Here is a 15,399-nt window from a genome sequence, read left to right as displayed (position 1 = left end):
ATAGGACAAACAGGAAGACAGCTAACGATCCGCATCCATGAACACCAACCAGCCACGAAACGACACGACCAGCTATCCTTAGTAGCCACACACGCAGATGACAAGCAACATGAGTTCGACTGGGACAACTCTACTATTGTAGGACAAGCCAAACAGAGAACAAACAGGGAATTCCTAGAGGCATGGCACTCATCCACAGATTCAATCAATAAGCACATCGACCTGGACCCAATATACCGACCACTACAGCGGACAGCTGGAACTGACAACCCGGAAGCGCCAGAGACAAACCACTACAAATGCTGGAGGAAATATCACAGAAGCGCTTCACAAGAGGCTCCCAACACTGAGGATGTCACCTAGACAGGGGCCGAAACGTCTGCAACACAAATTCCCAGCTCAGCGAACACAACCACAACAAAGGTGACTTATCTCTCCTCGCACTTTTTATGTAGTGATAGTTATTTCCTTTCCTCCTTTTGCCCATTGAATATTTAGTTATTTTGGAATGCTATTAGAATCTTCTACTATGAAGAATGTTACAACATACTTGTTCAATTCCTCTTCCATTTCCTGGGAAGGTTTCCCATCCTTATTTCTCCAGCCTCAGTCTCTAAGGGGCTATCTTTACTTTGGTCCTCTCTTCCTTTTAATACATTTAAATATACTTCTCCTGTCCACCTTGATATCTCTTATAAACTTGCCCTCAAAGTTTATTTTTTTCCTGTTTATTTCTTTTTGGCCATGTTCTGTTGGTTTTCAAAACTTTTCCAATCATCTGGCTTCCTGATGAAGAGCTTTTGCCTGAAACGTCGATTTTACTGCTCCTCGGATGCTGCCTGAACTGCTGTGTTTTTCCAGCACCACTAATCTAGAATCTGGCTTCCAGCATCTGCAGTCATTGTTTTTACCTTGCTGCTAATCTTTTCAACATTTTATGTTTTTGCTTTAAATCTAATGTTATCCTTAACTTCCCTGGTTAACCATGGTTAGCTTACCCTTTCTCTGAAATATGTCATTGCTGTGAATCATGAACTATTTTCATAAATGTCTGCTATTGTTTCTCAATCATCCTTCTGCTATATCCCTTTCCCCATCCACTCCAGACAGTCTGCTCTCAATCCTTTATAATTATCCTTGTTTAAACTTAGCACAGATTTTTACTACCACAAGTTTCTCCATCTCAAACTGAATAATGTGATAGATTTTAGCAAAGTCACTATTTCTTTTACTCTGATATCAATTATTAAACCTGCGTCATTACATATCACCGGAAACAATGAATGTAATATGTTTGGATTTTCAGGTGTTTGAACAATTTGAACAATCTGATCCCTGATTGGATCCACAACATATTATTCTATAAAGTTATTGTTCGAAAGTCAAAAACACCTGAATATGTAGTTCTCCGTAAAGGCTATAAAATTACACCCATTAGCTTTTATTTATGTGATTAATTCTTCATTTTTGTTTGAATAATATGTAGCATTCAGGAGAGAACCATGAATGTTTCCTTGTTTTCAATATACTGCTGTTATTTCTATATTTATATACTCTGTCACTCCCTAGCACACAATGGGTTAGCTAAATAGCTCCTCTGTAACGCTGCTATATCTTTTTGATTTGTAAATGTACATTTCCTCCCTCTCTTAATTAATTTATAGCCCCCTCTACAGGTCGGGATGAGATTCAAGTGAAGCCCATCCCACAGGGACAGCTCCCCTCTATACCAGTGCTGAGGCCAGCGCCCACAAACTGAAACCCATTCCACATCATTTAACTCCTCAACTTTATTTACCCCATGCTAGTTTGCCTGTGTTTCACGTAGTAATCCAGAGATTGAGAGTCTACTTTCTCATTTAGCTCCTAACTGTTCAAAGGCTTTCAGCAAAACCTCCTTTCTATTCCTATCAATGTCATTGGTACCAACATGGACAATAACTACTCCCCTCCCTCTCCCAAGTTTTTCTTCTTCCTCAAGTGTCCTTAACCCTGACACTGGGCAGGCAACACTGCCTTCAGAACTGCACATGGCTGCAGAGAACAGTAACTCCCTAATTATACCGTCCTATACCACAACCATGTTCCTATTTCTGCCCCCACTTGAAAGCAGGGTCTTTTTTTTTAGATTACTTAGTGTGGAAACAGGCCCTTCAGCCCAACAAGTCCACACCGACCCTCCAAAGAGCAACCCACCCAAACCCATTCCCCTACATTTACCCCTTCACCAAACACTACGGGTAATTGAGCATGGCCAATTCACCTAACCGGTACATCTTTGGACCGTGGGAGGAAACCCACGCAGACACGGGGAGAACTCCACACAGACAGTTGCCTGAGGTGGGAATTGAACCCGGGTCTCTGGCGCTGTGAGGCAGCAGTGCTAACCACTGTGCTACTTGGAATGGGACCATATCCTGGTTAAGTGGGCATTGAGTTGAAGTGATAGCTTGTGGGGGTGAGATGGAATGAGCAAAAGGGACATTTAATGTTTTAATCTTTAAACTTTGATTGCGGTGCTGGAACCCCACAGAAGGCTTCCCCCCCCAACACCCATTTCGGTAACTAGCAGCTTCCTCGGCTGTTGCCCGGCCTGCCACACCAATACTCACCTCCCCAACCAGACTGCTGGCAAATCAGACATTCAGGCAGCCAGTTAGAAAAGTCAGGCTTGTGGAAGTGGGAGTTTACCGGCTTGTCTACATCCACCCTGTGAGTGAAAATTGAATCCTGATGTACAAAGTATTCCACCTAACAACAGTTCCAATTTCAGTTCTTTAAGAAGGGGTCGAGTACAGCTGGATCCAGAACAAAACAAAGTCAAAAGATCATAAATGGTGAAACCAGTGAGCTGTAAAGCAAGCATGTTCCCACCAGGAGGTCAACTCGCGGACCATGAACATCAAAGCGAATGGAGTTTAAAATAAAATAGAAAAAGATTAATGACAAACGCCAGGCACAGAATGAAGCCAAGCTGAGACAGAATATAGACAGAGAAGACGTAAAAAAAGGTAATGAATATAATAAAAGTTGAAAGTAAGTTGGCATCATTCAAAACTAAAATGTCACCTGGTCATGTTGGGATCTGGCTTATCTGTGTGGTTGAGGGAAGTTGAAGTGGAGGCAAGGGTGAAGTCTCCCTAGTCCCAGAGGACTACTCCCTCAGAGAGAGAGAGAGAGAGAGACAGCGGTGGTGGCTTAAACTGAGGGTCACCAAGCCCCAGGCAAGGTCTGTCTTAGTCAATCACGGTGACCTCAGTCAGTGCAGGAATTGAACGCATGGAGGACCCATCATCCCAGAGAGGGGTCTGCAGATGGGTCTGAAAGTTTATGGGTGTTTGGGGATTTGAAGGAAAGAGCCATGGTAGTATCCTGCTGGAGAGTGGCCCATTTTGGAGCAGGATGGTAATGTTTTTAGTTCACTGAACAGAATGGCATGTCAGCATGAAGAGGGGCGAACAGGTTAGGGAGAATGGTAAGCACTGTGCGGTTATGGTTATAGGCTAAAGACAGCGGTGGATATTACAGTATGTTCTCACTATGTGAAGTGCTATATCTTGTTTCCTATTATGGACAAGCTAGCCCCCCCCCCCCCTCAAACCATTTCAAGGAAGTGGTCCAGACCCTAACTTTGCTGGTTGTTTTAAGCAGGTGTAACACGGGATATTCCAGGAGGGATGCAGTTGGTCACCCCACCTAGTTTCAAACAAAACAGAATTTATTTACAAGATTACTGAATGAAACACAAACAAAAGAGACCATAATATAAAATGACTTATCCTATCCGAAAACCCAACAGATTATCCAAACTTAATATTGTTGTTCCAAATACTTGCAATAATCCCCATAAACACCCCTTGGCACAAAAGGTAAAATCAACCACAGGGTCTTAAGGAGGAGAGAGAGAGATGGCAGAGGGATTCGGGATCAAACACCTTCTTCCATGTAGCTGTTTCTTGGAGCAGCAGCCTCAAACTGACTGACTGCTTTCAGTGAACAAGGTCAAAGTGCTGGAGATTAGAGTCAAGATTAGAGTGGTGCTGGAAACGTACAGCAGGTCAGGCAGCATCCGAGGAGTAGGAAAATCAAAGTTTTGGGCAGGAACCCTTCATCTGCAATGATTAAGCCCTTCCTGATGAAGGGCTCCTGCCCGAAACATCGATTTTCCTGCTCCTCAGATGCTGCCTGACCTGCTGTGCTTTTCCAGCCCACTCTAATGACCTGCTGTGCTTTTCCAGCACCACTCTAATCATGACAGCTTTCAGTGAACAGCCGGACTGCTAAAATCAAACCAAACCAGAGAAAAGCTGAGCTGGGAAAACTGGACACGCCCCTTTCATTATACAAGTGTTTTTTTTTTCAAACTTGAAAGCCTTTTTCTGAGGCAGTATCTTTTAGCTATAATCAAACTGGCCCTAAAAACCCTTCCAGCCTAGACCTTGAAGAACCATTGCTTTTACGACCTCTCTGGAGAAAAAAAAGCCAAGGACAGCATTGTTATATTTCCTTTTTTGTGTCACCAAGGGTCTAGTGTTGCTCAGTCATCACCTTAATACTCTGCTCCACCCGGCGCCTGGCCTGGCCTGGCCCGAGCCAGCTCATCCCATGGCCATCTGGAGGTGAAAGTGGCATCCGAGGGGTCACATCTGACTAGCTCATGCTCCATCAAAACACACACCAACACATCAGAGGGATGCAGCGCATTGCAGTTATTGGCACGTGTTAGATATTATTGACACGGTCTTCCTTAGAGGAGGAGGAGGAAAGTCACAACAGTGTTTGAGTATTGTATGTACGCAGAGCTTCAGATGTCATCTTAAGAGGCACAGTGTTGGACCATCAATGGCAAGTGGGTGGACATGGAGCAGAGGTCTTTGAGGCACTGTACACTCACTCACTGTTCCCAACAGAGTCAATGGCAGTGATGAGCTCAGCCTTGTGTCAGGTACTTGACCAAGTAAGTTCTATACACGAGAAAATGGCCAATATCATGGGGAGATACACACAGCATCACTCCCAGTAAAGGGTACAAGACTCAGTCAGTAGCTTAGAACAATCGGCTCAGCATTGGAAAACCGACATTCATGGAATATAATAAATATTGCATTTCCTTAACAAGACATTAGCACACAGACACAGGGGCTGCTGGGATGGATAACCACCATGAACTGATCACACCTGAACTTAAGGCCCTGGAGACGGGTGAGGAGGAGAGTGAAGGTTATGGGAACACCTCCACATCCTTGTCGTCTAATCCCTCAAGCCCTGTTTCAGAACCCACGTCTGATCGACTTGTGACAGTAATAACAGCTTCTGCTGCAGAAATGCAGAGGCTGCATTCTGAAGAATGGAGAGCTAATGAAGAGCTATACAATGAAGCTGGTCATGAGACTCCTCACCGTCATGTTGTGAGACTGTTGACTGCAGTGTACTATGATGTCTTGATGACTAATGTGTTTAACTATGGTTCATTTCACATCGCCCACCTGATTTGCCAATGTCCTTTAGGAAAAACTCTGCCACCCTCACCCAGTGTAGCGGTCATGTAACTCCAGATTTACAGTGGTGTGGTTAGCTCTAAATTGCCCTCTGAAATACCATAAGAGGTCACTAAAATGCATCAAAAGGAAAAGTGCAACGTACCACCCTCACCACAAATAAAAGCTCCTTCTCATGTAGCAGATCCCACAGTCCAAAGATGTGCAGGTTAGGGTGGATTGGCCATGCTAAATTGCACATAGCGTCTGGGGATATATAGGCTAGGTGGATTAGCTCAGGAAATTCAGGGTTACAGGAAAATGGTAGGGGTGGATCTGACTGGGATAATCTTTGGAGGGTCAATGTGGACTCGATGGGCTGAATGGAAGAGTATTATTGAACAGAGACCTAGGGGTGCAGATACATAGTTTCTTGAAAGTGGTGTCAAAGGTAGACAGTGTGGTGAAGAAGGTGTTTGGTATGCTTGCCTTCATCAGTCAGAGCACGGAGTACAGGAGTTCAAATGTCGTGTTACAGCTGTTCCAAAGAAAACAGCCCCAGCCTGTTCAGCCTCTACCTACTGCACAAACCCTCCAACCCCGGCAACATCTTTGTAAATCTTACCTGAACCCTTTCAAGTTTAACAACATCCTTCCTAGAGCAGGGAGACCAGAAATGAACGCAATATTCCAAAAGTGGCCTAACCAATCTCCTGTACAGCGGCAACATGACCTCCCAACTCCGATACTCAATGCACTGTCAGTCACCTTGGAGACTCCGGTACAGTCGAATCCCCTTCCTCACCTCACTGCTCAGCATCAGTAGTAAGGTCAGAGGGGGACCAGAAACCTCTCCTCTCAAAGAGACAGGGCGGACACTTACAGGGAGGAGCAGCAATACACAGGCACACACCAGGCTCAGTTGGCTGGATAGCTGATTTGCATGGTGCAGTGATGCCAACTGTGTGGGTTCAATTCCTGCACTGGCTGAAGGACTCACCTTCTCAACCTCTCCCTCATCCAAGGCGTGCTGACCCTCAGGTTAAACCACTCCTAGTGGTCTCTCTCTCTCTCTCTAATGAGGGAGCAGCGCTACAGTCTGGTAAGATTTTGTTACCTTTAAAATACAGAGGTGAAAAACATTGTGTGAAATTGTAAACATGCCCCTGTATGAGCAGGTTTTGAGACTCCCATCTACCACTCCCAGAGAAAAGGAACAGGAAGTGACTTCACCACAGGAAATTACATCACCGACCCAAAGAAACCCAAACATATAAATAGAAAGCAGGAATTTTTAGCATTGCTTCGCATGAGGTCCACTGAAGATGTTACCTAGTAAGATAACGAAACGTCTGGAAATGAACCTTTCAGCTCAGTGAGCAAACCTACATCCATGCCCCAGTACTTTTCAATTTCCAGAATCCCTCCAGTGTGGAAGCAGGGTCATTTGGCCCATCGAATGATCACCAATCCTCCGAAGACCATCCCACCTAGTCACACTCCCCTGCTATATCCTCACATTTCCCATGGCTAACCCATCTAGCCTGCACATCCCTGAACACTACGGGGCAATTTAGCATGGCCAGTCCACCTAACCTGCACACAACCACCCGATGAAGGAGCAGCACTTCGAAAGCTAGTGTTTCTAAATAAACCTGTTGGACTATAACCTGATGTTGTGTGATTTTGAGCTTTGTACATCTTTGGATTGTGGGAGGAACCCCATGCAGACACTGGGAGAATGTGCAAACTCCAGACAGACAGTCGCCCAAGGGTGGAATCAAACCTGGGTCCCTGGTGCTGCGAGGCAGCAGTGCTAATCACCGAGCTACCCCTTCTTAGTTTTATTCTACAAATGGCAAATCCATTTCCCCGATCTATTACATGTAAGGGTTAAAAATTATATATTTAATTTGATGTCGTTCTCTTTTAAACTGAAACAAAACCTGTGTCTTTTGTAGGTCTGGCGGTGTAGATACAACGTTGATTGGGGAATAGCCCCGAGCTGTGCCAGTGAGTCAGGGATGGTTGTTGCTGGTTCAGGATACACCAGCAGGGGACAGGAGATGTCCAGGTTTCTACAGCTTCGGGTCGGTACACAGCTGTGATTTCCATCGCCCCCTGCTCTCTCACTCGCTTTCGCTGGCAGTTTGTAGCGAAGGCTCTTTGTGTTTGTGCTCGGTCTGCCTGCCGATGGCTTGCTCGGTGCAGGAACACAGTGTGTCCCTGGTTTTTGTTAACGAGGATCAGAAAGGAGGCTTCCAGTTCACCCACTCCCCGGAGAGTCAGCAGCCCCTTAAACTCGAAGTGAAAGTGCAAGAGGAAGAAGCGTCTTTGCGTTTGATTGACCGTAAGTTTTGTCCATTTTTTTTTCCTCCAGTTGTACTGGCCTTGGGCTCGGTTCAGTTTGAGTGGCAGGGCCTGGGGGGGTGGGGGGTTTACTGCAAATACAAACCAGTCCGGGCTCACCCTCACCCACACACTGCCTTAAATATACAACAATCCCCACTCCACCGCTATTTATCAAAATCACTCCGACCAAGTCAGCAGGTCTGACAAAATCTATGGAGAGAGAGCGAGCTAGTATTTCGAATCCAGTGACCCTTCCTCAGAAGTTGACAAAGTGTCCAGTGGATTGGATTCAGGCTGAAGTTAATCCCAATGGCCTGCGTTATTCAAGAGAATTTAACTTCAGACAGGAATCTGAATGGACCCTGACCATCAAGGTATATAATCATGTGAATGGTAACATCAAGGGATTGGTTAGCTCAGCTGGTTTCCAATGCAGGAAGGGAGTTATGGAAGGAAGAGTAATAGTACAACTTTTAAATCATAGATGGGGGTATTTTTTTTAAAAAAAGTACTTTTTAACATTGATCATTTGATTTTCTGCACTTCTATATTTTAAAATTGTAAAACAGGGGTTGATTTCCTGATAACCGTGTATCGCTATGACTAACTGGAGACCCCTGTTATTTCAATTTGCTTACAGTGGAGTTTTGTTACCAGGATGATTTATATTGATGTGGGAGGTGCACAGTTAGCTCGGATGACTGGTTTGCAAAATGAAATGATGCCAACAGCGTGGGCTCAATCCCCACCACTGGCTGTGGTTATTCTCCTTCCCAACCTCTCGACTTAACCTGAAGATGTGGTGACCCCTCAGGTTAAAGCAACACCAGCTGTCTCTCTGTAATAGGAGAGGAGCCCCATTCATCTAGTAGGTGACTATGTGGTAAGACAGTGGTGTCAATGGATTAATAATCTGGAGATATCATGTCACATCCCATTTTGGCATTATGAGGGGTTTGTTCAGTTAATTGCATACATCAGGATGGCCGCAAAACTGCTGGATTGTTGTAAAATGAAAGAAATGATCCACTTTTGTCCCTTTTGGGGAAGAACCCCCACACCCCAACCCCTTACCCCTTACCCACTCTGGTTCATATGTGACTCCAGACACATGGCAGTTTGGTTTAGTGCAGGGAAAGGTCTGTCCAGATTGCAAAACAACAGACTGCCAGAGTTATTTTTTTTTTGTTGTTTTTGTTAAGGTACGATTTAGAATAACTTTAAAGATAAAAATTTATGTGGAAAGAGATCAATGAAAGTACCATGATGACGTGAAACTGAGATGGACTGAGAAGATTAATGGAGAAAGTGAGGACTGCAGATGCTGGAGATCAGAGCTGAAAATGTGTTGCTGGAAAAGCGCAGCAGGTCAGGCAGCATCCAGGGAACAGGAGAATCGACGTTTCGGGCATATTCCTGAAGAAGGGCTTATGCCCGAAACGTCGATTCTCCTGTTCCTTGGATGCTGCCTGACCTGCTGCGCTTTTCCAGCAACACATTTTCAGCTGAGAAGATTAATGGTAAATATTCACATGAAGTGTAATTGCTGCCTTCATAGCTCCTTGGGAGGATATTGGGAATTTTCATGTGAAATCAGGAGATTTAAAAAATACTCTCAACATTTTTTGATAATTAAAGATGAGGACAGCCACATATGTCTATATTTCCAAAACATATTGCAACCTCTTTCCCTAACTTTTACATTATTTGTTAAATAATCTCTGGGATTTTGCCTCTGCCACTGTGTGGAACTGTATTCCAAGTTTTGATCACTCTTTATGAAGAATAATTTCTTGTGGTTTTGGTCCTGAATTTACCTATTCTTTGAATTCACTGGACACTGAAGACAGTTACCTCACAGTGCAACAGGATCTTGATTAGATGGGCCAATGGGCTGAGGTGTGGCAGATGGAATTTAATTTGGACGAATGTGAGATTTTGCATTTTGGAAAGGCAAGTCAAGGCAGGACTTATACACTTAATGGTAAGATCCTGGGGAGTGTTGTTGAACAAAGAGACCTTGGAGTGCAGGTTCATAGCTCCTTGAAAGTGGAGTCACAGATAGATAGGATAGTGAAGAAGGTGTTTGGTATGCTTTCCTTCATTGGTGTTGAGTTTAGGAATTGGGTGGTCATGTTGTAGAGGCTGTACAGGACATTGGTTAGGCCACTGTTGGAATATTGTGTGCAATTCTGGTCTCCCTCCTATCGGAAGGATGTTGTGAAACTTGAAAGGGCTCAGAAACGATTTACAAAAATGTTGCCAGAGTTGGAGGATTTGAGCTATAGGGAGAGGCTGAATAGGCTGGGGCTGTTTTCCCTGGAGTGTTGGAGACTGAGGGATGGCCTTACATGGGGTGGCAAAGTGGCTCAGTGCTGCTTCACAGCACCAGAGACCCAGCTTCAATTCCAGCCTCAAACGACTGTGTGTGGAGTTTGCACATTCTCCCCATGTCTGTGTGGGGTTCCTCCGATGCTCCAGTTTCCTCCCACAATCCAAAGATGTGCAGGTAGAAATGCCCGTAGAATTCAGGGATGTGTAGGTTAGATGCATTTGTCAGGGGTAAATGTAGAGTTATAGGTGTAGGGGAATGGATCTGGGTGAGATACTCTTTGGAGGGTTGGTGTGGACTTGTTGGGTCAAATGGCCTGTCTCCACACTGTAGATTCTATGACTTATAGAGGTTTATAAAATCATGAGGGACATGGATAGGGTAAATAGACAAGGTTTTCTCCCCAGGGTAGGGCAGTCTAATACTAGAGGCCATAGGTTTAGGGCAACTTTTTCATGCAGAGGGTGGTACATGTTCAGAATGAACTGCCAAAGGAAGTGGTGGAGGCTGGTACAATTGCAACATTTAAAAGGAATCTGGATGGATATATGAATAGGAAAGGTTTGGAGTGATATGGGCCAAGTGCAGGTGGGACTAGATTAGATTAGGATATCTGGTTGGCATGGATGAGTTTATCCAAAGGGTCTGTTTCTGTGCTGTACATCTCTGTGACTCTATGACTGTATGAGAGTTAGTGTTTCAGGCATAAGCCCTTCATCAGGGCTCATCAAATGTCGACTCTCCTCCTCGGATACTGCCTGACTGCTGTGCTTTTCCAGCGCCACACTTTTTGACTCAAATCTCCAGCGTTTGCAGTCCTCTCTTTCTCCGTAACATGAGAGTGTTTGTTCATAATTATTTAACCAGCAGTTGATTTTATTTCCACAAAATTGGGAACATGTCAGCATAATTAAAATTGAGAGGTGTTTTGACAGTTTTCATGTTGCTGATCTTTTGCCATCATTCATCTCATATAAATCGCTGTCCAAACAGTGCTTGTACGTTAGCATATTCTCTGTTTATAGGATTTGCCAACACCATGTGGGTGAGAGTAAATATTTTTAGGCTTGTTTTGCAGTCATGCATGGGGAACTGGGCAACAAATGTTGGGGTCTTTTCCATGAAATGATGCCTAATAGTTTCTGTGTCATTTATTTAAACAATAATATCAGTCAAAGTATAATCAGCGCAGACTTCACTTCGTGGGGCCCCCTAATGTGTTCCGCATAACCATGCCTGGTTCTTAATAGCTCATTTTGGAATGCTTCGATTGAACCTGCCTCCACCAAACACTCAGGCACTGCATTTCAGACCTTAGCCACTTGTGTGAGGATGTTCTTACTTGTGTCATTTTGCTTCTTTTATTAATTAGCTATAATTGTGCCCTTTTATTCTCAATTTTTTCATGAGTGGAAACAGTTTCTCCCTATCTGCTCTTTTCAGAACCCCCCCCCATCGTGATTTTCACCAACTATATTAGATTGCCTCTCAGCCTTCTCTTCAAGTGAAACAGTCCTACTCCCTTCATGATTGAAGTTCTTCATTGTTCTTGTAAATCTTTCCTACAGTCTTTACAATGCCTTCGCATTTTGCCTAAAGCACAGCACTTAGAACTGGAAGGAATACTCCACTTCCTCGTCCTTGTACTCTCTACCCCGATTAAAGACGAGGATTCTTCCAAGACACTTCAAACAGCACCAAGTAGGAGAGGAGGAAATACAGTTGAATTTAAGGCACTGACCAATCTTCATTCATGAGTTCTACAAAGAACTTCCAATGTACCACCTCTTATCTAAAGACATTACCAGCAAGAGAAAGGCCGCAACTTTAGTTTTATTTCCAAAAATGGTGCTATCCTTATGATAAATAATTCCTCAGCTTAGTCACAAGCTGCTGCCTTCTCTAACTAGAGTCAAGATTAGAGTGATGCTGGAAAAGCACAGCAGGTCAGGCAGCATCCAAGGAGCAGGAAAATTGACATTTCATCAATGAAGGGCTCCTGCCCGAAATGTCGATTTTCCTGATCCTCGGATGCTACCTGACCTGCTGTGCTTTTCCAGTACCACTCTGATCTCCAGCCCTCATTTTGACTCCATTTTCAGGTCCAGACCACTCTGAATTCCTGATACCCTAAACATTGAGTTTTGTTATCAAAACAGCATTTAATTTTACCTATTCAGCTGTATTAGTGGTTAAGGTGACTACATTTATTGAGAGAAGTCATTTTTTGCCTCAGTTCCTTAGATTATATGCAAATGAAGTATGCACAGTAAATTTTTATTATGTGATTGAAAACATGCTTGTTTTTGTTAATTCCTGTATTTTTATGGTATTAAATCATGACAATAAAAGAATTAGAGCCATTAGGCCATTTAGCCCCTTAAGCTTGCCCCACCACTCAACAAGATCATGGCTGATCTGCCCCCAGGTCTCAGCCTTTTTTAATGCCAGTTCATTGGAGCCTTCAAGTGCCAAATCGAGTCAACAAAACACGGTCGGGCAGAAGATATAAATTTTTGTCTACATGTACGAACAGATTCAAGAACAGCTTCTTCCTTGCTGAATGGACCTGAAATTTAAGATTGATCTTGCTCTCTGTGCACCTTCTCTGCAGCTGTTACATTGTATTTTCAGTCTGTTCTATTATCCTAATTCCCTTTGTATGATAGGATCTTCCTGTACTACATGCAAAACAAACTTTACACTGTACCTACAAATGAAAACTGTACAAGTATTACTTTTGGCAATGTGAATCTAATGTTTTTTTTTAAACCAAAGAGGCTCATCAAAGATGAATTGGAAGTTATACGAAGTGTATTTGGCTCTGGCCACTAACTGGAAACAGCTGCTATATGCTAAACAACTATTATATGATTAACCTGGCAACAACACATCTGCAGATCTTAATCTGTGAATGTATTAGGGCGCAACAGCCAGGTTGGATATTGTCTTTAGTTAGCCTTGACACACTATTGCAGCAGTTTAGATAGGAGGCTGAAGTAGGAAGTCTGGATTATTTGGAGATGCCGGTGTTGGACTGAGGTGTACAAAGTTACAAATCACACAACCAACAGGCTTAATTGGAAGCACTAGCTTTCGGAGCGCTGCTCTTTCATCAGGTGGTTATGGAGTGCAGAATTGTAAGACACAGAATTTATAGCAAAAGTTTACAGTGTGATTATACGTTGAAAAATACTTTTGATTATTTGTTAAGTCTCTCATCTGTTAGAATGACAATGATAGTTTCATTTCTTTCTTATGTAAATCACAAAACCTTTTTTAAAAGTTAACTTTAACAATTGGTGTCAGCACAGATAAGATGTTGAGATGTTGAAGGTGTTAGCCCCCTGTGTTCCCTGTCTGTGCCATAATATTTAGATTGATTCTAATCTAAAAAGTGACTTAACAGAGTCTTACATGGATTCATGCAGTTTTTGAGCAAAGTACGTTGTAACTCTGCAAGTACAAATTCACCCCACAAACATATATGTGTATGTGTGCATGTGGGTTTTTATATGTGTGTGTGTTTGGGGTGGGGGTTTGTGAGTGTATATATGTGTGTGTATGAGTGTAAAGTGGTCGAAGTCTGTGAGAGGGTGCATGTGTGAGTGTGGGAATGTGTGTGTCTGGGTGGGAGGTTTATGAATGTCTGTGAGAGAGAATGTATATGTGTGTGTATGAGTGTAAAGTGGTCGAAGTCTGTGAGAGGGTGCATGTGTGAGTGTGCAAGTGTGTCTCACAGACCTAGACCCCTCTACAGTCACACACATACACATGATTTGGAGGTGCCGGTGTTGGACTGGGGTGTACAAAGTTAAAAATCACACAACACCCGGTTATAGTCCAACAGGTTTAATTGGAAGCACACTAGCTTTTGGAACGTCACTCTTTCATCAGGTGATAGTGGAGGGCTCAATCCTAACACAGAATTTATAGCAAAAATTTACAGTGTGATGTAATTATGCATTGAAATTATGCATTGAAAAATTGATTATCTGTTAAGTCTTCCATCTGTTTGAATACCATGATAGTTTCACTTCTTTCATGTGTAAATCACAAAACCTCTTTTTAAAAAGTTGCATTCTCAGGTTAGCTGTTAGCAATGGTGATAGTTAGACAATATGTTAAACATATTGTCTAGCTATCACCATTGTTAACAGCTAACCTGAGAATGCAACTTTTTTAAAAAGAGGTTTTGTGATTTACACATGAAAGAAGTGAAACTAACATGGTCATTCTAACAGATGAGAGACTTAACAAACAATCAACGTTATTTTATAATGTATAATTTCAGTTACAAGATAATGCAAACTTTTGCTATAAATTCTGTGTTAGGATTGAGCCCTCCACTATCACCTGATGAAGGAGCGACGTTCCAAAAGCTAGTGTGCTTCCAATTAAACCTGTTGGACTATAACCTGGTGTTGTGTGATTTTTAACTTTGTACACCCCAGTCCAACACCAGCATCTCCAAATCATTTCTGAGTTCAAGTTTCTTTCCAGAAATTTCGCACAAAATCTCAGCTGCCCCCTTCGAGCATCACTGAAGGAGTGTTCCACTGTCAGAGGTTCTGTCTTCCAGAATGAGATGTTAAATCAAGGTCAGGTGTTCCTTCTGTGGTGAACGTAAAAGATCCTGTGACACTATTTTACACCTTGGCCCATGTTACCCAGGATCCATGGATCAGGTTGTAGCCTGTTCAGCCATATGAAGTCCTGTCACAGAGACTCACAATCCAGGAGTAGAGCTGCAGTCAAGAATTTTGAGAAGAACGATGGAATTGTCCCTCGTTTCCTGATTGGTATTTGTCCTCCAATCATCACAAGAACATTCATCTAGTCATCATTATGTAAATCATCTGTGCCTCTTCCTGAACTACAATAGAATGTGCTGTGGTCAAGAAGAGCCTCCTCCACCACCAAACTCTCGCCACCAGACGCCTGGAGGAAGAACCCTTCATCTTTCGCCTTGGGACCCTCTAACCAAGCGGGATGAATGTGGATTTCACCAGTCTCCTCATGTTCCCTCCCCCACCTTATTCCAGGTCCAACATTCCAACTCGGCACTGCCCTCTTGACCTGTCCTACTTGTCCATCTTCCTTCCCACCTATCTGCTCCACCCTCCTCTCTGACCTATCACCTCCATCTTCCTATTACATTTCCAGCTACCCTCCCCCTCAGCCCCACCCCCTCCCATTTATCTCTCAGCCCCCTTGACATTCTCCCCCCATTCCTTA

General features: G+C 43.4%; 1 protein-coding gene across 2 annotated transcripts in view; it reads left to right on the top strand.

Annotated features, from left to right (window-relative positions):
- Nucleotides 1-7,346: 7,346 nt before the first annotated feature.
- LOC122564086 (histone-arginine methyltransferase CARM1-like) overlaps nt 7,347-15,399 on the top strand; it is a 90,439-nt gene continuing 82,386 nt past the window's right edge. The window contains exons 1-2 of one of the 2 annotated variants that reach the window (XM_043718629.1): nt 7,347-7,363; nt 7,439-7,827. In XM_043718629.1, the coding sequence (XP_043574564.1) occupies nt 7,671-7,827 (157 nt within the window). In that variant the 5' untranslated portion in view covers nt 7,347-7,363; nt 7,439-7,670. Of the gene's footprint in view, nt 7,364-7,390; nt 7,828-15,399 lie in introns of those variants that run through there. The other variant, XM_043718619.1, reaches the window with a different exon arrangement.

The sequence above is a fragment of the Chiloscyllium plagiosum genome, chromosome 2, assembly GCF_004010195.1.
Source record: "Chiloscyllium plagiosum isolate BGI_BamShark_2017 chromosome 2, ASM401019v2, whole genome shotgun sequence".
Lineage (NCBI taxonomy): Eukaryota > Metazoa > Chordata > Chondrichthyes > Orectolobiformes > Hemiscylliidae > Chiloscyllium > Chiloscyllium plagiosum.
Note: the sequence above shows the minus strand (reverse complement) of the source record. Positions and strands in the feature narration are given on the sequence as shown.